Source organism: Ursus americanus, chromosome 4, assembly GCF_024610735.1.
Source record: "Ursus americanus isolate L20-20 chromosome 4, mUrsAme1.1.p, whole genome shotgun sequence".
Taxonomy (NCBI): Eukaryota; Metazoa; Chordata; class Mammalia; order Carnivora; family Ursidae; genus Ursus; species Ursus americanus.
In genome coordinates this window covers 23,320,397-23,342,306 of record NC_142130.1, presented here as the reverse complement: position 1 = coordinate 23,342,306, position 21,910 = coordinate 23,320,397, and the positions used below count along the sequence as shown (strand labels likewise).

At 40.5% G+C, this 21,910-nt stretch overlaps 1 protein-coding gene across 2 annotated transcripts in view; it reads right to left on the bottom strand.

The window, feature by feature from the left end:
• Positions 1 to 21,470, bottom strand: part of KNG1 (kininogen 1) — a 30,476-nt gene extending 9,006 nt beyond the window's left edge. For both annotated transcript variants that reach the window (XM_045811208.2, XM_045811207.2), the window contains exons 1-7: positions 21,191 to 21,470; positions 17,134 to 17,244; positions 15,905 to 15,989; positions 14,270 to 14,442; positions 13,279 to 13,386; positions 4,207 to 4,291; positions 547 to 716 (exon numbers count right to left, since the gene is read on the bottom strand). In XM_045811208.2, the coding sequence (XP_045667164.2) occupies positions 547 to 716; positions 4,207 to 4,291; positions 13,279 to 13,386; positions 14,270 to 14,442; positions 15,905 to 15,989; positions 17,134 to 17,244; positions 21,191 to 21,382 (924 nt within the window). In that variant the 5' untranslated portion in view covers positions 21,383 to 21,470. The remainder of the gene's footprint in view (positions 1 to 546; positions 717 to 4,206; positions 4,292 to 13,278; positions 13,387 to 14,269; positions 14,443 to 15,904; positions 15,990 to 17,133; positions 17,245 to 21,190) is intronic.
• Between the last annotated feature and the right edge of the window lie 440 nt (positions 21,471 to 21,910).

Below are 21,910 nucleotides of genomic sequence, written 5' to 3'. Positions count from 1 at the left end.
GAGTGGGACACTCCTTAGCTTCTATCGACAGGGCATGGCAAGAGAGCTGAATCCCCAGAGGGTACATCTGTAGGAGGGAAGGCTACCCAAGGCAGGGGAGAAAGGACATGCGGGTGAGAGTGAAGAATGTGGACAATGACAGACCGAAGGGGCCAAGCGCAAGGCACTAAGTGATGCTACAATGAAAATGAGTCTAGAAAGGCAGAGAGTAAGTCTTGCTTTTCCTAGCACTGAATTTTGTCAATTATATGCTAGTTGCTAGTATTTACAGGGCACTTTGGAGTTTGAAAAGTGATTGGCATATATGTTCTTATTTGATCCACACCCCTATCCTTTACAGATAGAAAATGGAGAACATGTTCTAAATGACTTTTCCAAGATCACACACAAAGAATGCAGCGAGGTTGGCACGTGAAATTCAAATTTCCCAAATCCCATTCCCTGGGTATGCTGGTTCCCAATGCAGAGCCAAGGACAATGGCAAGATTGGTCAGCAAGTCACACATAGGCTATAATATCACTATTTTTGTAGCATAATTTACAGACCTGTACTGTTGCACTTTTCACACTGTCAATCTTGAAATAGAAAGTTCCATTATTCTCTGCATTAAGCTTTGCAATGGAATGATTCAGAGCCACCTCCAGCTCTGGGCTGTTGACAGGTATATCTTTGGGGCAGTCAGAGCAAATCTTGGAAGGTTGTACAAAATCCTCCGCTGAAAGAAACAGGTTTTAAGTTAGCATGTGCAGCGGAAGGAAAAGTCTAGCCCAGGAGCTCTCCTGCATGTGATCTGGCATCCATTTTCAGAGGGCCACCTGACAGCCTGAGGCTGAGTAGTGAGTGTGTAGAGGTTGTCTGTCTGACCTTCACCTTACGGTCTCCCCTCTTTTTCTCTTAGAGCCAAGTGTGTTTAGGAAAACATTGAATCATTACCTTGATCCCCAAACCAGGCAAAGACCCCAGCAAAAAGGAGAATTACAGACCGATTTCCCTAATGAATATGGACGCCAAAATTCTCAACAAGATCCTGGCTAATAGAATCCAACAGTACATTAAAAGGATTATCCATCATGACCAAGTGGGATTCATCCCTGGGATGCAAGGGTGGTTCAACATTCGCAAATCAATTGGCGTCTTAGATTTTATCCAGAAGGAAAAAGCCAAAAATCATATGATTCTCTCAATAGATGCAGAAAAGGCATTTGACAAAATACAGCATCCTTTCCTGATTAAAACCCTTCAGAGTGTAGGGATAGAGGGTACATTTCTCAATCTCATAAAAACCATCTATGAAAAGCCTACAGCAAATATCATTCTCAATGGGGAAAAGCTGGAAGCCTTTCCCTTAAGATCAGGAACTCGACAAAGATGCCCACTCTCGCCACTATTATTCAACATAGTACTAGAAGTCCTTGCAACAGCAATCAGACAACAAAAAGGGATAAAAGGTATCCAAATCGGCAAAGAAGAAGTCAAACTGTCTCTCGTCGCAGATGACATGATACTCTATATGGAAAACCCAAAAGAATCCACTCCCAAACTATTAGAAGTTATAGAGCAATTCAATAATGTGGCGGGATACAAAATCAATGCTCAGAAATCAGTTGCATTTCTGTACACGAATAATGAGACTGAAGAAAGAGAAATTAGGGAACCCATCCCATTTACAATAGCATCAAAAACCATACGTTACCTTGGAATTAACTTAACCAGAGACGTAAAGGATCTATATTCTAAAAACTATAAATCGCTCTTGAAAGACTTTGAAGAAGACACAAAAAGATGGAAAAATATTCCATGCTCATGGATTGGAAGAATTAACATAGTTAAAATGTCCATGCTAACCAGAGCAATCTACACTTTCAATGCTATCCTGATCAAAATACCAATGACATTTTTCAAAGAACCGGAACAAATAGTCCTTAAATTTGTATGGAACCAGAAAAGGCCCTGAATCACCAAGGAACTGTTGAAAAGGAAAAACAAAGCTGGGGGCATCACAATGCCGGATTTTGAGCTGTACTACAAAGCTGTGATCACAAAGGCAGCATGGTATTGGTACAAAAACAGACACATAGACCAATGGAACAGAATAGAGAACCCAGAAATGGACCCTCGGCTCTTTGGGCAACTAATCTTTGATAAAGCAGGAATAAACATCCGGTGGAAAAAAGACAGTCTCTTCAATAAATGGCGCTGGGAAAATTGGACAGCTACATGCAAAAGAACGAAACTTGACCACTATCTCACACCATACACAAAAATAAACTCCAAATGGATGAAAGACCTCAATGTGAGACAGGAATCCATCAAAATCCTAGAGGAGAACATAGGCAGCAACCTCTACGACATCGGCCAAAGCAACCTTTTTCCTGACACATCTCCAAAGGCAAGAGAAACAAAAGATAAAATGAACTTGTGGGACTTCATCAAGATAAAAACTTCTGCACAGCCAAGGAAACAGTCAAAAAAACTGAGAGGCAGCCCACGGAATGGGAGAATATATTTGCAAATGATGCTACAGATAAAAGACTGGTATCCAAGATCTACAAAGAATTTCTCAAACTCAATATGCGAGAAACAAATAAACAAATCATAAAATGGGCAGAAGATATGAACAGACACTTTTCCAATGATGACATACAAATGGCTAACAGACACATGAAAAAATGTTCAAAATCATTAGCCATCAGGGAAATTCAAATCAAAACCACACTAAGATACCACCTTATGCCAGTTAGAATGGCAAAAATTGACAAGCAAGAGACAACAATTGCTGGAGAGGATGTGGAGAAAGGGGATCCCTCCTACATTGTTGGTGGGAATGCAAGTTGGTACAGCCATTCTGGAAAACAGTGTGGAGGTCCCTTAAAAAGTTAAAAATTGAGCTACCCTATGACCCAGCCATTGCACTACTGGGTATTTACCCCAAAGATACAGACGTAGTGAAGAGAAGGGCCATATGCACCCCAATGTTCATAGCAGCATTGTCCACAATAGCTAAATCGTGGAAGGAGCCGAGATGCCCTTCAACAGATGACTGGATTAAGAAGTTGTGGTCCATATATACAATGGAATATTACTCAGCCATCAGAAAGAATGATTTCTCAACATTTGCTGCAACATGGACGGCACTGGAGGAGATAATGCTAAGTGAAATAAGTCAAGCAGAGAAAGACAACTACCATATGATTTCTCTCATCTATGGAACATAAGAACTAGGAAGATCGGTAGGGGAAGAAAGGGATAAAGAAAGGGGGGTAATCAGAAGGGGGAATGAAGCATGAGAGACTATGGATTCTGAGAAACAAACGGAGGGCTTCAGAGGGGAGGGAGGTGGGGGAATGGGATAGGCTGGTGATGGGTAGTAAGGAGGGCACGTATTGCATGGTGCACTGGGTGTTATACGCAACTAATGAATCATCGAACTTTACATCAAAAACCAGGGATGTACTGTATGGTGACTAACATAATATAATAATAAATAAATAAATAAATAAATAAAACAACTATATTGAATTCGTAAAAAAAAAAAGGAAAACATTGAATCAGTAGGTGTTAGTAGCTCAATCAATATGCTGTAGTTTTCCTACGTTTTTGCATTTTTGCTGGAACCACCTGTAAAGAGCAGTGCTTCCCTTAAAGGAATGACTCTCTAGTGGGAAAGTTTTAAATCCTATGATTCTGGTGAGCAGGCAGCTTCAGTAACGCTTCTCGTCATGGAATGCACACAACTATCTTCCAAAAGGAGAAAAGCCAACTCTTGGTATAAAGAAGTAAGGACTTGACCATAATCTTGCAGTATTTCCCTTTCCTGCCATGATAACGTGTGGGTTAAAAAAAAAATCTTTAATTGAAAGGATTTTACTCTAGGTGCTTAAAAATGGATGCAGCTTTCCCAATTTATCGCACCTGACACAGGGACGTCTTGCACACAGGGTAGACCAGCTGGTTTGGACCCAGAGGCCAGCCATGTCCCCTTCTAGTCACCAGAGTCCCTTCTGGCTACTTGCAGAGCAGTCTCGGCTGCACCTGCCACCGCACAGCTGGGCGGAGATGGGGTCAGTTGTTCTTGGGAAGGTCTGTTGATCATACAGACTTCGTGGCGTATCATGGAAACCAAAGCACAATTCCTGTGAAAAGACCTAACCCGTTGTCGGGGACCAACATGTACTAGTAAAGCACTGACACGTATCACCTCCTACCTGGATAGAGGTCACACTTCTGCGAGAAAGAAGCAATTCTCAGCTGGAGATCCATGTGTGCGTGATCTGTACATTCTCCGATATCCTGGTTTTTAAAAAGTATATAGGTACATAAAGTAAGAATATTTTTAAGAACAACAACTAGTATAACTAAAAATAGGATATTGACTTTACAAATCATCACATAGAAAATGAAAACAAAACATAGTCAGATTGCAAAGAGAGAATAAAAAACAGCAGCATCAACAACAAACACACAGGCTCAAACCCACAGAAACATGAAACAAGATGATATGGATACTTAGTCTAGAAATAATAACCATATAAGTGAACGGATAAAATTTTCTTTTAGAAAGGCGGAGACTTCTAGATGAAGTAAAAACAAAATTAATGTATTACATCTTCAAGTATAATATAATAAAAAAGATAAAGTTTAAATATAATGGATGAGCAAAGCTATATGAGGCAAATATGACAAAAAAGGAGCTAAAGTATTATTAATATTGGAAAAAGTAAAATTCAAAGTAAGAAAAACTCACAAAAGTAGTAATGAAGATTATTTTATTTTTATAAAAGATGTAGTCTAGAATCCCAGAATCAAGATACATGAAAGAGAAGACAGAAGGGAATAGAAATGGATAGAAATCATTGTGGTGGGAAAATTAACATATAACTATAAATCTAAGACAGGCCAGATGGATTAAAAAATAGATAAGGTCATAGGACACTTGACTAACATAATAAATATTTATTTAAATCATATTTTCTTTCTTTTTTTTTTTAAAAGATTTTATTTATTTATCTGACAGAGATAGAAACAGCCAGTGAGAGAGGGAACACAAGTAGGGGGAGTGGGAGAGGAAGAAGCAGACTCCCAGCAGAGGAGCCTGATGTGGGACTCGATGCCATAACGCCGGGATCATGCCCTGAGCCGAAGGCAGACGCTTAACCGCTGTGCCACCCAGGCGCCCCTTAAATCATATTTTCATATGACACACACGACTTAAAATGACACTCTCATAAGTATGATGCAAAATTTTTAATCACTTCCACACTAGGTCATAAAAAAGGCCCAATAAATTTATCAAATAAAAAATAATACAGTCCATGTTCTTTGGCCTCAGCACCAAAAAGAAAAAACAAACCTCCCTGAAAATTAATATTACATTACTGACATGTTTAAACAAATAAACAAATAAAAACAAACTACTTGGAAATATAAACACACTTGCCTAAATAGTTAGGGTTCCTTGGATAAGGAAAAAAATAAAAGACAAAGCAAAAATGAGAATTCCACATCGTATTGCCAGAACACCATTTAGAGTTAACTCGTGGCTTTATATGCTTTTGTAATTTAAGGAGAGAGGCAAGAAACTAAACAAAACATCCCTAAGACTAGGTGTTTATCTCAAAAAGTTAAAGAAAAGAAAAATGAACAGGCTTCAGGAAAATAAGGAGAAAACAATGAAAGCAAAAACAAAACTGAGAAGTTAGAAAACAGCACTAGTGTTAAAAAATAAATTCAAAAGATCACTCTTGGGGTGAGGAAAAAAATCAAGCGCATAAAAAAGGCAACATAGCAAAGTATACAGAGAAGTATAAAAATACGAGAGAATATTACGAACAAGTATATGATAATTTAAATTCCAAAGAAGTCGATAATTTTCTGGAGAATTATAAATAACCAGCTGACTTAAAAACAAGAAGAAAACTTGAATGGGCCAATGACTGGAGAAGGCAATGCTATTCCTACTCTAAACTTCATTCCACTTCCCACCTCTAAAACACATAGATGTTTTATGGATAATTTTTAAGAATTAAAGAAGTATATATATTTCCCTGTTGTATAAACTGTTTCTGAATATAGAAAATAGTGTCAGAGGTGCCTGGTGGGCTCAGTCAGTAGAGCATGCGACTCTTGATCTGAGGGTTGTGGGTTCGAGCCCCACGTTGAGTGTAGAGATTACTAAAAAAAATAAACTTAAAATAATAAAGTAGTGACAAACTATTTTCATTCTATAAAATTACAATCCTGACATCAAAACCTGAAAAAGTAGAATGCACGTACAAACACACACCCAGAAAACTGTTAAACACCCTTCACTCATAAATCTAGATGTTGAATTCCTAAACTAGAAATAGAATCCAAACGCCTATCTAAAGAATAATTAACACTAAACAAATAGGGTTTAGTTTAGGAACCTAAAGATTACTTTAGGAAAGCTGTCAAAACAACATAACAGATTAAATTAGGAAAACATAATATGATATTTTAATATCTGTTCTAAACCATTGGCTGAATTCAATACCAATTCCTTATTTAAGAACAAAAGAAAAAGAACAAAACTCTTTAAAGAACAGCAATGTGAGGACGCTTCCCGAATATGACAAAGAATGTCTGCCTGGAACCCACAGCAAGTATTATACATAATGACAAAATCCTAGAGGCTTTCCCATAAAACCAGGAATAAAACATGACGGTGTGTGATCACAGTTATTTCAAAAATTACATCTGTTTGGGCCAATTCATTAAGACATAGAACAAAAAAATAACCATCAGAAAAGAAAAGAAACGTATTTTTTGCGTAAGATATTACTATATATCTTACGGATATATAGTATCCGTAAGGAACCAATGAGAAGCTGTTCGAGCTGATAAGAATTCAGGGAAGTTGCTGTACGTAAGAAAAATGCATTAAAGAGTATACATTTGTATCTGATAATAACTTAATAAAAAGAGAAGAAAATAAAAACAAAAGGATTTAATTCCTGATAGCAACAACCAAAAACAAAAAAACCAAAATGAAACCTAGAAATAATATTCGTGAGCAATATTCTGGATCTATATAAAGAAACTCCCACAACTTAAGAAATATAAAATGAAACTCGTCTAAATAAAGATGTATACCAAATTCTTGACTAAAAGACTAAATAAGGGTTTGTATGCCAGTTCTCCACAAATTAATTTAGACATGAAATGGAATTCCAATCTATGTGACAATGTAAGTTTTTCTCACAAACCTATTCTAAGGTTGGTTTTGAAGATATAAACACTGGATAATAAATCACATATTTGAACTTTCTACGAAGCTATGGCTGTTAAAACATGGTGGTGTTGGTACAAAAACAGAGAACAGATTTTTTGGAAGACACTGTTATGGAATAAAGGTTGTCATGAATTTATGTAGAAGGAAAGACTGGAGATATCTGGTTATTCTCTTAAAAATTTTGAAAAAAATCACAAGATACATCAAAATTAATTCCAGATAGAATGAAAAGTTACATTACGAAATATTGACCATAGAAAACTAGAAGAAAAAAATAAAGTGACTGCTGAGCAAATGGCGGAAAATTTCAAATGAAAATATTGGTAGATCTGGCAACCTATAAACAAAAAGTATTTGTAAGTCAGAAATACCATAATGAAAATGAAAAAGTACACAACTGAGAAAATATGACAACGCACTGATACCTTTACTATAGAAATATGATTTTCCAAATCTTTAAGATTTATTCCAAAGAGAAATGGGCAAAGAATATAGAAGACAATTTCTAAATTCAACCCATAAATTTCTAACACATGTATGAAAATATTTTGGTTAAACAAATGCATATTAACTACTTGTTGACTGATAAAAATGAAAACTAAAAAGGTTTTTGTCTATGAAATTATCTAAGTTTTTTTAGTCTTCATGACTTTTTAATTCACTTTTTTTTTTTAAAGTAAACTCTACCCCCAGGGTGGGACTTGAACTCATAACCCCAAGATCAAGAGTCGCATGCTCTGCCAACGGAGCCAGCCAGACACCCCTAAGGTTTTGCTGTTGTTTTTTTTTTAAATACTGAACTCTATCAGAAGAATACATTGCTGATAGAATTTAAATTGACGCATTCAGCAAACAACCCCTATATATCAAGAGTTTTAAGAGCTTTTTGAAAAAACTTGAAGTATAATTATAAGTATAATGTCCTATTAGTTTCAGGTATATCTTTTTAAAAGATTTACTTATTGGAGAAAGAGAGAGAGAGCGCATGAGTGGGGGAAGGGGCAGAAGAAGAGGGAGAGGGAAAGCAGACTTCCCACATAGGGCTTGATCTCAGGACCCTGAGATCACAACCTGAGCTGAAACCAAGAGTCAGACATTTAATTGACTGAGCCACCCAGGCGCCCCTGATTCAATATTTTTATACATTACAAAACAATCCCCATAAGTTCAGTTACCATCTGTTGCCATATAAAGCTATTACTATATTCTCTATTCTGTACATTACAACACCATGCCTTATTTGTTTTGTAACTGGAAGTCTGTACTTCTCACTCCCCCTCTTCATCTTTTTCACCTGCCCCCCAAACCTTCTCCCTTCTGGTAACCAATAGTTGGTTTCCTGTATCTATAAATCTGTTTCTGTTTGTGTTATTTGTTTTGTTTTTCAGAATCCACATAAGTGAAATCATACAGTATTTGTCTTTTTCTGACTTATTTCACTTAGCATATTACCCTCTAGTTCCATCCAGGTTATAGCAAACGGCAAGATTTCATTTTTCATGGCCGAGTAATATTCTATTGTAAGTATACACCAAATCTTACTTACACACTCATCTATCGATGGACACTTAGGCTGCTTCCAAAGCTTGGCTATTGTGAATAACGCTACAATGAACATAGGGTTGCATATAATCTCTTCGAATTGGTATTTTTGCTTTCTTCGGATAAATACCCAGAAGTGGGATTACTAGATCATAGAGTAGTTCTATTTTTAATTTTTTGAGGAAGCTCCCTACTGTTTTCCATAGTGGCTGCACCAGTTTACATCCCCACCCACAGTGCATGAGGGTTCCCCTTTCTCCTCATCAGTAACACTGTTTTTTTGTCTTTTGGATGCTAGCTAATCTGACAGGTGTGAGATACCTCATTGTGGTTTCATTTGCACTTTCCTGATGATGAGTGATGTGGTGGTGAACATCTTTTCGTGTATGTGTTGGCCATCTGTGTGTCTTCTTTGGAAAAATGCTGGTTTAGGGCCTCTGCCCATTTTTAAATTGGATTGTTTTTTTGGTGTTGACTTGTATCATTTCTTTATAGATTTTGGAAACTAACCCACTATCAGATAGGCGATTTGCAAATATCTTCTCCCACTCAGTAGGCTGATTTTTGGTTTGTTGCTGGTTTCCTTCACTGAGCAGAAGCTTTTCATTTTGACGTGATCTCATTTGCTTATTTTAGCTTTTGTTGCCCCTGCCTGAGGAGACTGATCCAAAAAAGCATCGCTAAAACCAGTATCAACGAGCTTACTGCTTATGTTTTCTTCTACAAGTTTAATGGTTTCGGCTCTCACATCCAAGTCTTCAGTCCATTTTGAATTCATTTTGTATATGATGTAAGCCAGTGGTCCAGTTTTCCCAACACCATTTGTTGAAGAGACTGTCTTTTCCCCATTGTATATTTTTGCCTTTGTCAGAGCTCAAATGACCAAATAAGTGTGGTTCATTCTGGGCTATCCTGCTCCATTGATCTCTGTGTCTGTTTTCATGCCAGTACCATACTACTTTGATTACTATAGCTTTACGGTAAAGCTCTGTAGTAAATCAGGGACCATGATGCTTCCAGCTTTGTTCTTTCTCAAGAGTTTGAAGAGCTCCTATACAATTTTATGCTATGTGTAAAGTTGAGAGTTTATCCTGAGGGAAAAAATGCCAAACATGGAAATAGCTTTATTCTAAAAAATGTCTGGTGGGTTATTAATTCTAATAAAAATTGGAAATAACCCAAATGTCTAAAAAAGGAAAGTAATTTTAAAAAATAATCTATGGTATATTCACTAGAATATTACACAGTTATTTAAAAAGAAGTTTATTGAGAGTCTTAATGGCATACGAAAATTCTTAGGTGAAAAAAATGTAGCACGTAAAATAAATACAACTATTAAAAGACAAAAAAAAAAACCACCAAAAATTGTCCATATCCCCTACAAAAAAGACAAGAGGGAAATAGGCTAAGATATCTTTGGGTGTTTGGGCATGTGTGGTTCAGTATTATTTTTATCTATGTTTTTACGTTTTCTTAAAGTTTTCTATACATGTATATTTCCAATAAAGGAACATTTATATAAGAAATGTCATATTTTTGAAAAATACAGGGAGCACCAGACTTATTTTTGAATGGGGAGAGGATGCTCTAAGTAGTTCAAAGATTCTCAATTCTATCAGCATATTTGGTTCACCTGAGAAGCTTTTAGATTATTCTGATTCCCGGGACCCACCCCAGACCAACAACCTCAGAACACCTGGGGGAATGGCCTGGGAACAGGCATTTTTTAAAGCTAGCCGAGTGATTCTAATATGCAACATGGCCCGAGAACTATTCATGAAACCTCTTAAATCAGTGCTTTTCAGACCTCAGTATGCAAATAAGTCACCGAAGAATCTTGTTAATATGCAGATTCGGATTCAGTAGGTGTGGGGTGGAGTTGAGGGGCTTCTCCAACAGCCTCCCCTGTAATGCTGATGCTGCTCATTGTAACTCACTTTGGATTCCAAGGCCTTAAACGATACCAATTGTGGGCAACACATTTCATTTCTGTTTCACGCCCTGGCACTACGCTAGCCCCTCTGCGAGACAGGGGTTGCTATTCTTCATTCCTTTATAAACGGGGAAGTGGAGGCTCAGAGAAGCTATTCCAAAAGTCTGATTGGCTTTGTGACTCCAACCCGCCCTTGCGTCTCTCTGTGCTGTGAAGAGAAAACTAAACAGAGGCCTTAAAGAAATGCAGACAGACTGAAGCTGGAGAGCGTGGGTTAATAGATGCTGGAGTGGCCGGACCCGAATCAAACTGACAAAGTGAAATAGCAGTGAGAGCATATGTTTTTAGAGGCTTCCTCTCTCTCTTTTTACTATTTTTTTTTATTATGGTAAAACATATACAACATAAAATATGCTATCTTAGCCATTTACAAATGTATAATTCAGCGGCATAATTACATTCACAGTGGCGTGCCACCATCACCGCTATCAATTTCCAAAAGTGTTCATCACCCCAAACACGAATCCTGTACCATTAAACAATGAATCCCCATTCTGCCTCCTCCAGCCCCTGATAAACTCTAATCTACTTATTGTCTGAATGAGTTTGCATATGTTAGATATTATATAAGTGGAATCACACAACATTCGTCCTTTGGTGTCTGGCCTCTTTCACTTAGCATCGTGTTTTCACGGCTTAGCCATGTTGTAGCATGTGTTGGGATTTCTTTCTATGACTAAAGAATTTTTTCTTCTTTTCTTTCTTTCTTTCTTTCTTTCTTTCTTTCTTTCTTTCTTTCTTTCTTTCTTTCTTTCTTTCTTCCTTCCTTCCTTCCTTCCTTCCTTCCTTCCTTTCTACCTACCTACCTACCTACCTACCTACCTACCTACCTACCTACCTACCCCATTTTGTTTACTCATTCATCTACTCATGGGCCTTTGGGCTGTTTCCACCTTGCGGCTATTATGAACAATGTTGCAATGACTGTTGGCATACAAGTATGTTTGTGTGTCCATTTTCAATTTGTTTGGGTACATACACCTAGGCGTGCAGTTGCTGGATCATAGGAATTCCATGTTTATCTTTTTGAGGAACTGCCAAACTGTTTTCCACAGCGGCTGCATCATTTTACGTTCCCATTGGCAATACACGAAAGCTCCAATTTCTCCACATCCTCCCCAACGCCTGTTATTTTCCAATTCTTAAAAATGATAACTACCCTCTGGGTGTGAAGAGGCATCTCGCTGTGGCTTGTATTTACATCCTCCTGATGGCCAACCATGTTGAGTATCTTTTCATGTGCGTATCGGCTATTTGTGCGTCTTCTTGAGAGAAACATCTGTTTAATTCCTTTGCCCGTTTTTGAATTGGGTTGTCTTTTTGTCGTTGCAGTGTAGGGGTTTTTAATATAGCCTTCATACCAAACCCTTCCCCAATAAGGGATTTGTAAATATTGCCTCCCACTCTGTGGATGGTCTTTTCACTCTCTTAATGCCGTCCTTTTCATTTTTTCCCCAATTATGAGATAAATATAATGATAAATGCTTCATCAGAGACCTTGAGAAGTACTGAAGAGTTCCAAAAAGTATGAAGCATTAGAAAATCGCCTATATTTCCAACTGAACACTAACTATATTTTATGTTTTGGCATATTAGTTTCTCATCAGTTTTTATACTTACATTTAGTTTGTATATTTGAATGACTCTATGTATAGTTTTTTTTTTACTTAACATATTATAGGCATTTTACTAAGCCACTAAAAACTAGAAATGTAATTTGAATGGCTGCACACATTGTACTATACGGTTATCCTGTGATTTACTTAACCATTCCCTACTGTTGAGGATATGTTACTTCCAATGTTTTTCTATTAATAATAATGCTGAAATTATTGCTGTCTGGATTTCTCATTTTCTTCCCATGTAACAGAAGTCTAGAAGTCGAATTCCTAGGTTAAAGGGCTTGCTTAAAGCATAGTCTTTGGCTACTATGCCAATGTCCCTGGGGAAGTCATCATGCCCTGGTCATCTTAACATGCAGTAATGACTCTTACCTCGAGATACTCTCTTTTAACATAATTTTGGTTCAGACAACAGGATATCACCCCAGAAAGGGTCACTAAGGGATAGAGACTCAGGATGTGTTTATCTGAGATAAAGGCAGGGGAGGAAAGGCGAGAAACCAAGCAGAGACAAGTTGGAAGTGAGAGACTGTTCTGGGTAGAGGTTGGGAGAAAGGATATGGAGCACGTGGGGGAAGGGAAGGAGACGGGAGAGTGAAGGCATGAAAGGACAAACTTGATCATGGCATCATTTGGTCTCAGGCTCTCCTAGTCCCTGCTTATACCTGCAGGTGCTCTGCCAGGCGCGCAGATTCTTGCACTAGCTTGACCGGGGCCTGGGCTTCGGAGTTCCCAAGGGAATGTGAATCAGGGAATATCATCCAACATTTTAGTGACTGAGACTCCCTACACAGCTGGGCGTTCCCACACCTGGAAAGACTGGACACAACGTGCTAAGATCTTTATAATTAGATTTTTGCCTACTTACCCCATTCAAAAGGGACTTGCAGTCTGGCGTTAAGGATAGAAAATTCTCCTTGGAACAATTCGTTTGCGCAATTGAGTAAGTAATTTCATAGTTCCATCCAGCCACCACCTGAAACAGTTTTGGAGCAAATATTTAAAAGGCAGTTTAAACAACGTTGACAGCATTATCAGGTGCGGAGAATGCTGCCTGGCATATTGTAAGTGCTCGAAAACATGAACGATGATGATTACAAGGCAGAAGTCATTTCTGAATGAATAGCGAACACTTTAGGACTCTCACGCCCTCCATACAACCCCTACCTCCCTCATTCCTACACATCTAACAACAGAAAGCAATATACGTGGGGAGTTACTCTAGCTCCCTGAGTAAGACCCAGCAGTATTCCCTCGCTAAGCAACAGGAAGAAAATCTTCCACTGAAACTGTGAAATATCAGTAATGCTATTCTAGATGGATCAAGAAAACTTTCAAGCTTGGGTGGCTTTTACTGGGAGGGCCTCAGGTTCCCAGACTGCCAGGCAGGCAGATTTCTCCTGCTTCATCCCCGGCTATTTGCACCCTGATACAGCTGGGTATGGACAGAATTGAGCAGGACCCAGGGCCCGCATGGAAGCAAATCGGAAGATCTTTTAAAAGCAGGCATGTTACTGAGCAAAGTAAGTCCTTCATAATTACAGGCCCGAATACACAGGGCCTAGTGAACTGTCAGTAAAAGCGTAGTGAACCGATGCAATGAAAAGACCAGATTTACAAGTATTTACTGTTTTTTTTTTCCCTGATGATATGGAACCTAGAATTTAGAGGATACCCAGAAAGCTGTGCCAACTTTTTAGGTACGATTTAATTTTTGGAGCCACGTTTGACTCATGATAGCTGGGTAATGATATCGTTTTTTTTAAACCTTAAGGACAGAATAACTTTTCCATTTCACTGTCTCTGCAAAGAACCCGTAACACTGACTACCGTGTGAAATCAACAATTAAAGAACAAACCTGTCTGTGGGCCCTTTTCACTTCTCTAACAGCAAAGAGGTGCGAATGAGCCGTGTTGTTGTTAAAATGTTCAATGGCGTGTCTTAGAACGGGTTCCAGGTCAGGGCTCGCCGTCGAGATGGGGTGAACACAGCCAAGGCAGTCGTACTGAGCTGTCACCACAGGGCCCTCGGCTTGACAAAGAGCGGGCAAAGGGACGGCATTAATGAGGGAAACCCGCGTGCAGATACACTGCCCTAAATAATTTGGAAAGCCCTCATAAACTTTCCAGTAAATCCTGGTATGCATTAAAAAAAAAGAGGTTGCCAGACTGCTCTCTGGCCAGAACAATAAACCTCTCATTTGCTTAGGAACATCTTACATGCATACTGTTGTGCATAGTTATTTTAAATGTGTTTAAAAGTAATTTCAAATTATAGAAGCAACAGGGATTTATCCTCTTACAAAAAGGAAAACATTGCGGCGCCTGGGTGGCTCAGTCAGTTAAGCATCCGACTCTTGATTTCAGCTCAGGTTATGATCTCAGGGTCGTGAGATGGAGCCCGGTCTCTGGCTCCACGCTCACCAGGAAGTCTGCTTGAGATTCTTTCTCTCCCTCTGCCCCTCTGCAACCCCCCCCCCCACCGTGCTCTCTCGCTCGGTCTCTCTAAAATAAATAAATTTTTAAAAAAGTAAAACATAATAGATATATTTTTTTTAGCATGAATTAAAGCTCCTTGAAGCCTAGTTCAGAGTATAATACATTTTGTACCAATTCAATCTAACATGTTTTGCACCTGCCGTCATCAGCCAGGTGCTGAGCTAGGCCCCGTGGGTCCATTAATTCATTAGAACGGTCCCTGGTGTGAAGCAGTTGGGCAAAAGTCAAGTGAGAGGGGCAAAACTGCAGGTGGGTCATTTCAACACCATTTGGCTCCTCTGCCGTTTTCCGAAAGGGGCCAACAGGTGGCTGTACCCGTTGAGAAGTTGCTCCGTACTTAAATTCCAAAGGAATTGCTTTTATTTGGCGTCTTCGATACCCACTCTGCTAATTAGTAGCTGTGGGGTCTTGGGCAAGATAGGCAACTGCAGTGGGCCTCGTGTCTCTTCTGTAAGGTGGGGTTAGTAATGCCGACTTCATAGAGCTGCGAGGACTAAGCGAGTTAATCCACGCGAAGCGCTGAGAACTGTGGCTGGCAGGAAATGCTCAGTAAACGTTAGTTCTCACTATCATGACTAGATTATGGCGAGGGGACCTTCACGCATGTCTTCCAGCTGCAGTCTACAACAACCCTCTGACGGGGAATCGTGGTTGTCCCTCATGCCCTTTTAGAGATAAGGAAGAGAAAAGCCGAGAAGGTGAGGAATTTGGAAAGATTCCAGGCCAAGTCTGACCTCAAAGCCTGTGCTTTTCTCCCTCCCTCTTGGCCTACAGTTGAAGGCAGTTCTCATGTCTTCTGGTCCCTTCTCAGAGCCTTTGCACAGGCCCGATGCAAGGCTGCAGGTGGAAGGAGAGCCGGGAGAGCGTGGAGGGGATGATTGGCCCGGGCCTGGCCCTGACCTAGGACTCGCCGCGCCCCGCCCAGGCTGTGCTCCTGACACCACCGAGAACAGTTCCTTTTCCCCCAGGGCAGCACCCCCAGCTGTACTGGCTACCTGGAGTGATCTGGCAGGTCTGCGTAGCCACGGAGAATTTTGTATTCCCTCTCTTTCCCACGGTCGCGGAGCATTCTCCTGTGGCCTAAAAAGAAAAAAAAAAAGAAACCATCTATCTTCACCTTTCAGATGCAGAAGTCCACCTAATGCTATGGCTCAATAGAGCTTTTCCTTTTTTTTGAACTTGCCAAGATTCTTTTAAACAGAGTTTTGAGACACAAGAATGAAAGTTTTTGTAGCCTCATGAGGATTTTTACAAGCCGCTGATTTCACGAGACGTTGGAGGACAGGCAGTATAAAAGGCGAGGTTTTAAAAGCAAGTTTCCTTTTCGCCAGCATGGGTGCAGTGCGGCGAGCCAGCCTGCTACACCCTCCTCTTGACGTACCCCGCAGTTTCGGCGCCGAAGCCGCGCGCGGGAGGCCGGCGTTGTGCCATTGCTGGCGTGGACCCCTGGACTGGGGAAGCAGCGGCTTGCTTCGGGCCGACTCTGTCCGCACTCCTCCCTCATTAAGGCAAACAAGCAGCAATGCCGTACCAGCAGGTGTGAGGCATTTGGTTAAGAGAGCCATTGTTGTCAAAAGAAGGTTCTTTGCATGCCTGCCTCATTTCATCCTCCAACAACCTGATGAGCGCAATGTGACTTCCCCTTCAGGACGCAGCACACAGGTTCTGCGGGGACAGCTCGCGGGAGGCAGAGCCTATGCAATGAAGGCACCCATGCCGTCCCCTCACCAGCCCTCGATCTTGGCCCAAACGTCGATCTGTGGTCTCTTTGGGGCCTGGCCCACTGCCCTCATGGGTCACTAGGGTCCCCCCTTTTTTTTTTTTTAAGATTTTATTTATTCATTCGACAGAGACAGCCAGGGAGAGAGGGAACACAAGCAGGGGGAGTGGGAGAGGAAGAAGCAGGCTCCCAGCGGAGGAGCCCAATGTGGGACTCGATCCCATAACGCCGGGATCACGCCCTGAGCCGAAGGCAGTCGCTTAACTGCTGTGCCACCCAGGCGCCCCGAGGGTCCCCTTCTCATGGGAGCGCTTTCTCTATGTTTACCTGCTGGCCTCTCGTGCTCTGACACAGAGAACGAGAACACACACACCAAGCGCTTGGCTTCGTTTATCTGCATCCCTTACAAAGAGGCCTGAGGATACTAACCATCCCCAGCTCTGGTGAAAACATCTGACCATCTCGACCGAGACCCGGGAGCCCGGGAGCCCCCCACCCACTTACGGCTTGTGCAGCGTCTTTGTAGTCACACTCCTGCCAGGTTTTGCCACTTTCAGCAGAACAATTTCCTTCCCTGATTTGGTACTTGAAGGAATAAAATGTGTCAGGGTCATCCTGAAAAAAAGAAAAGCAACCAGAGACACATAACTGACCCAACAGCAAATAATTTGAGTGGGCTCTAACGCAGATATGAGTGTTTGATCTTGATTTATTCAATGAGACCAAAACATTTTTTAAAATATTGCAAGTTGGAACACCTGAGTGGCTCAGTTGGTTAAGCGGCTGCCTTCGGCTCAGGTCATGATCCCAGAGTCCTGGGATGACTTCCTGCTCAGCAGGGAGCCTGCTTCTCCCTCTGCGCCTCCCCCTGCTTGTGCACGAGCGCGCGCGCTCTCTCTCTCATTCTCTATCTCAAATAAATAAAATCTTTAAAAAAATACTGAAACTTATAAATATTTACTTGGAAGAATGTTCATAATATATTTACAAATATGTATTTCTAAGTTACAAAGTGGTATCCATAGTATTAGCCTATTTTTGTAGAAACCAATTTATAGGTACATATATGATTTTTTTTTAAGTCTGGAAAGTTAGGAAGCAAAGCTATTAAAATGTTTATCTTTCAGTGGTGGGAGTACAGCTGTCTTACTTCTTTAAACAAATATTTATGAGTTGTCTTTTAAAAAAATAAACATATATTTCTTTTACAGTGAGAAAACACATGAGAGGCCACTTTTCATTTTCAGAAAAAAACATTAACAGTTATCTCTGGATGGCGGATTAATTTTTGGTAAATTTAGTATTTTTATTTGCCTTATTTTTTCCATTTTTTCTAGCATGACATGAGATAATAAATAAAACTTTTAAAGTGCAAAGGCACTTTAAAGACCTAACAGTGAGACCTGAAAATACAAAACTCCTAGCAGAAAACATAGGCAGTAATTTCTCTGGTATCGGCCATAACAACATCTTTCTAGATATGTCTTCTCAGGCAAGGGGAACAAAAGCAAAATTAAATGATTAGGACTTTCTCAAAATAAAAAGCTCTTGCACGGCAAAGAAAACCATCAACAAAATGTAAAGGCAACCTACTGAACTGGAGACGATACCTGCAAATGACATATCTGATAAAGGGTTAGCATCCCAAATTATAAAGACCTTATACAACTCAACACCAAATAAAACAAATAATCCAATTAAAAAATGGGCAGAGGACCTAAATAGACATTTTTCTAAAGATGGCAATATAGATGGCCAACGGACACATGAAAAGACGCCCAACATCACTAATCATCAGGGAAATGCAGTTCAAAACCACCATGAGATATCACCTTACATCTGTCAGAATGTCTGGAATCAAAAAGATAAGAAATAACAAGTGTTGGTGAGGACATGGAGAAAAAGGAACCCCCCTGCCCTGTCAGTGGGAACGTAAATCGGTGCAGCCACCATGAAAAACAGCATGAAGTTTTCTTAAAAAATTAAAAATAGAAATGCCATACGATCCAGCAATCCACTACTGTGTATTTACCTAAAGAAAACAAAACACTAATGTGGAAAGATATATGCATCCATATGTTTACTGCAGCATTATTTACAATAGCCAAGATATAGAAGCAACTCCAAAGTCCATCAATAGGTGAATGGATAAAGGTGTGTGTGTATGTATGTGTGTGGATGTGCATATATATACACACACACACATATATAATGGGGTATACATATATATAATGCAATATTACTCAGCCATGCCAAATAGTGAGATCTTGCCATTTACGACAACGTGGATGGACCTAGAGGGTATATGCTAAGTAAAATAAATCAGACAGGGGAAGACAAATACTATATCATTTCACTTATATGTGGAATCTAAAAAAATGAGACAAAGGAACAAACAAAAAGCAGAAACAGACCCCTAAATACCGAGAACAAACTGATGGTTGCCAGGGCAGAGGAGGGTGGGAGATGGGTAAAATGGGTGAAGGGGAGCGGTTGGTACAAGCTTCTAATTATGGAATGAGTAAGTCACAGGGATGAAAGGCACAGCGCGGGGAATACTGTCAGTGATACCGTCATAGTGTTGTGTGGTGACAAATGGAAGCTACGCTTGTAGTGAGCACAGCATAGCGTATAGAGTCGTCAAACCATTATGTTGTACGCTGGAAACTAGCGTAACATTGTGTGTCAACTATACTAGAAAGAAAGAAAGAAAGAAAGAAAGAAAGAAAGAAAGAAAGAAAGAAAGAAAAAAGAAAGAAGAAAGAAAGAAAGAAAGAAAGAAAGAAAGAAAGAAAGAAAGAAAGAAAGAAAGAAAGAAAGAAAGAAAGAAAGAAAGAAGGTGCTGAGTTAGGTGAGCTTTCCAAATGGAAAATTCTGGTCTGTCCAACAGCAGGGGACAAGAGAGGTGATGTTGTCCAGCCCCTCACTTTACAGGTGAGAGAAAGGAAGCCCCAAGTAGATGAGCAGGGCTGGGGCAGCCCCCACACCTTGAAAAGGCAGAGCCAGCCCAGATCCCAAGTCTCCTGACTCTCAGAGCCTGCTTGCGTCACTTTACTTGCCTCTGGGATGATCAAATCAAACAAAATAGTCCCCCAAGTTCCTTCCAGGTCTCGGATTGTGATAAAAAAGTAGGCAGTAGTGGTATAGATGGTGCCCATATGGCAAAGTAAAGATAAAGCATGATTCCACGGATATTTGAGAACCAAAAAAAAAAAAAAAAAAAACCACATTTGTCATGGATGTCAGCCAATGAAGAGAACACCAATCAACTGTTGCTTGAGAGGACCAGGACCAAATGTCTACATCATCACACTAGCTGGTGAAACAGAATGGCTCAATCTCACTTTCAGAAAAAAACAAAATCATGTCCTGTGGGCTTTTCTCTTTATCCTGATCATGTCAAATGACTAGACTTTTCTCCTCTGCCAAAGTAAACAGTTACTTCCTGTGATAGGCACCCAGTTTTACAGTGAAATTCATTTAAATAAACTATTGAAAGACTTTTATTTTTTGAAATCACACATACGGTCAGGATTTGTCTCCAACCTGAGTGCATCAATTAGTTATAAAAAATATTAAAAGCCATCTAGAACATTGCCGTTACCCCTGATGCATTCAGCCATACAGACTGGTAGACATTTGATCTAATGCCCGTTTATCTCATTTCTGCCTCCTCTTAGATGTAACTCTCCCTCCCCCTTGCTTTCTTGAGGTATAATTGACAGATGAAAATTGCATATATCGAAAGTGTGCAACGTGACGATACATATATACATACACACACATACCTTGTGAAGTGATTGTCACAAACAAGCTGATTAACACATCCAATCGTCTGATATAGTTACCTTCCGTGTGTGTGTATGTCTGGTTAGAACAGTAAAATCTAGTCTCTTCGCACATTTCAAGTGTACAATACAGTATTATTAACTATGGTCACCATGCTGTATATTGGATCCCCAGGACCCACTCGTCTTATAACTGGAAGTGTGTACCGTTTGACCAGCATTCCCCATTTCCCCCAGCCTGAGCCCCCGGCAGCCACCATTCTACTTTCTGCTGCGGTGAGTTAGACTTTTTTTAGATTCCACATGTAAGTGAGATCACACAGCATTTGTTAGACGTAAGCACCCCCTCCCCACCTGAGGTCTGGAGGTCCTCATATTTTAGTCTAAGGGCTGGACACCCAGTAAGTCCTTTGCCGCGGTCCCATTGAGTTCCTGGGTTCTCCCATTCTGAAGAGTTTCTTTCAAATGACTCCATCTACCTTCGTCTCACTGCTCCCTGCTTTCCTGATCACCCAGGAAGCCAAGCTTGGTGGCCCACGGACTAGTCATACCCTCCCCTGCTCCCCACGGCGAAGAGCGGTGTTGATCTTTTCTAAGAGCTCTCAGCTTCTACCTTTGCTTCTTGGTTCTTTGGTGATTGTTGTTGTTGTTGGTGGTGGTGGTGGTGGGTGTGCGTGTGTGCGTGCGTGTGTGTGTGTGTGTGTGGTGGGGAGGAGCTGGGCTCCTATGACACACACATCTCAAATGGCCTCAAGGTAAAACAGCTCACTCACCGTCCTGACGACCTCCGTGACACGGTGCAGCACAAACTGGTTACCGATCTGGTTTCTACTGTTGTATTTTTTCAGCGCAGTGTCCACCGCCTTAAATAAGTCCTCGTCATCGCAGTCGATTTCTTGTGAGGACTCCTGGCTTACACTCGGCAGCAGCCTGGAGCAGAGAAAAAGCAAGGCAAGTAATCTCATGATTTAGCAGTCTCCCTCCAGGAGCCGAGGGATGGTTTCACCGAGAATCGGGCGCCAACTTGGATGCTGATTTTAGCTCTTCCCAGCCCTTTATGTCCTCTGTACGCGCGTCTCTCCGCCCGGTCACTCCCGATCCTGGCGGGTTCCTGCCGCCATACACTATTCGCCCTATTTCCAAAGCACAAATGGCCCCGTTGGGTTATCCAGGCAGATTTCAGGCTGAAATATTACAACACTGGGGTCGTTAACCTGCTTGTTTGTATTCAGGAAGCACGTGGGCGCCCTGAGCCCATTTCCAGGTGATTGCACAATGTTGTATAACAAATCAGAGCAGAAACTATTAAAGGAGAAGGAAAAAAAACACCAATCACCTGCTAGTCCCTTTCCCAAATGACTTTCCCAAAGCCCTCTATGAAGGTCATGACATGGAACAACAATGCCACAACGAGTACAATGTACAGAAACGTTTTAATCATTTCTTTGCAAGCTATCTAGCTGCAGAAAAGCAGGCTACCACCAATCACGTGG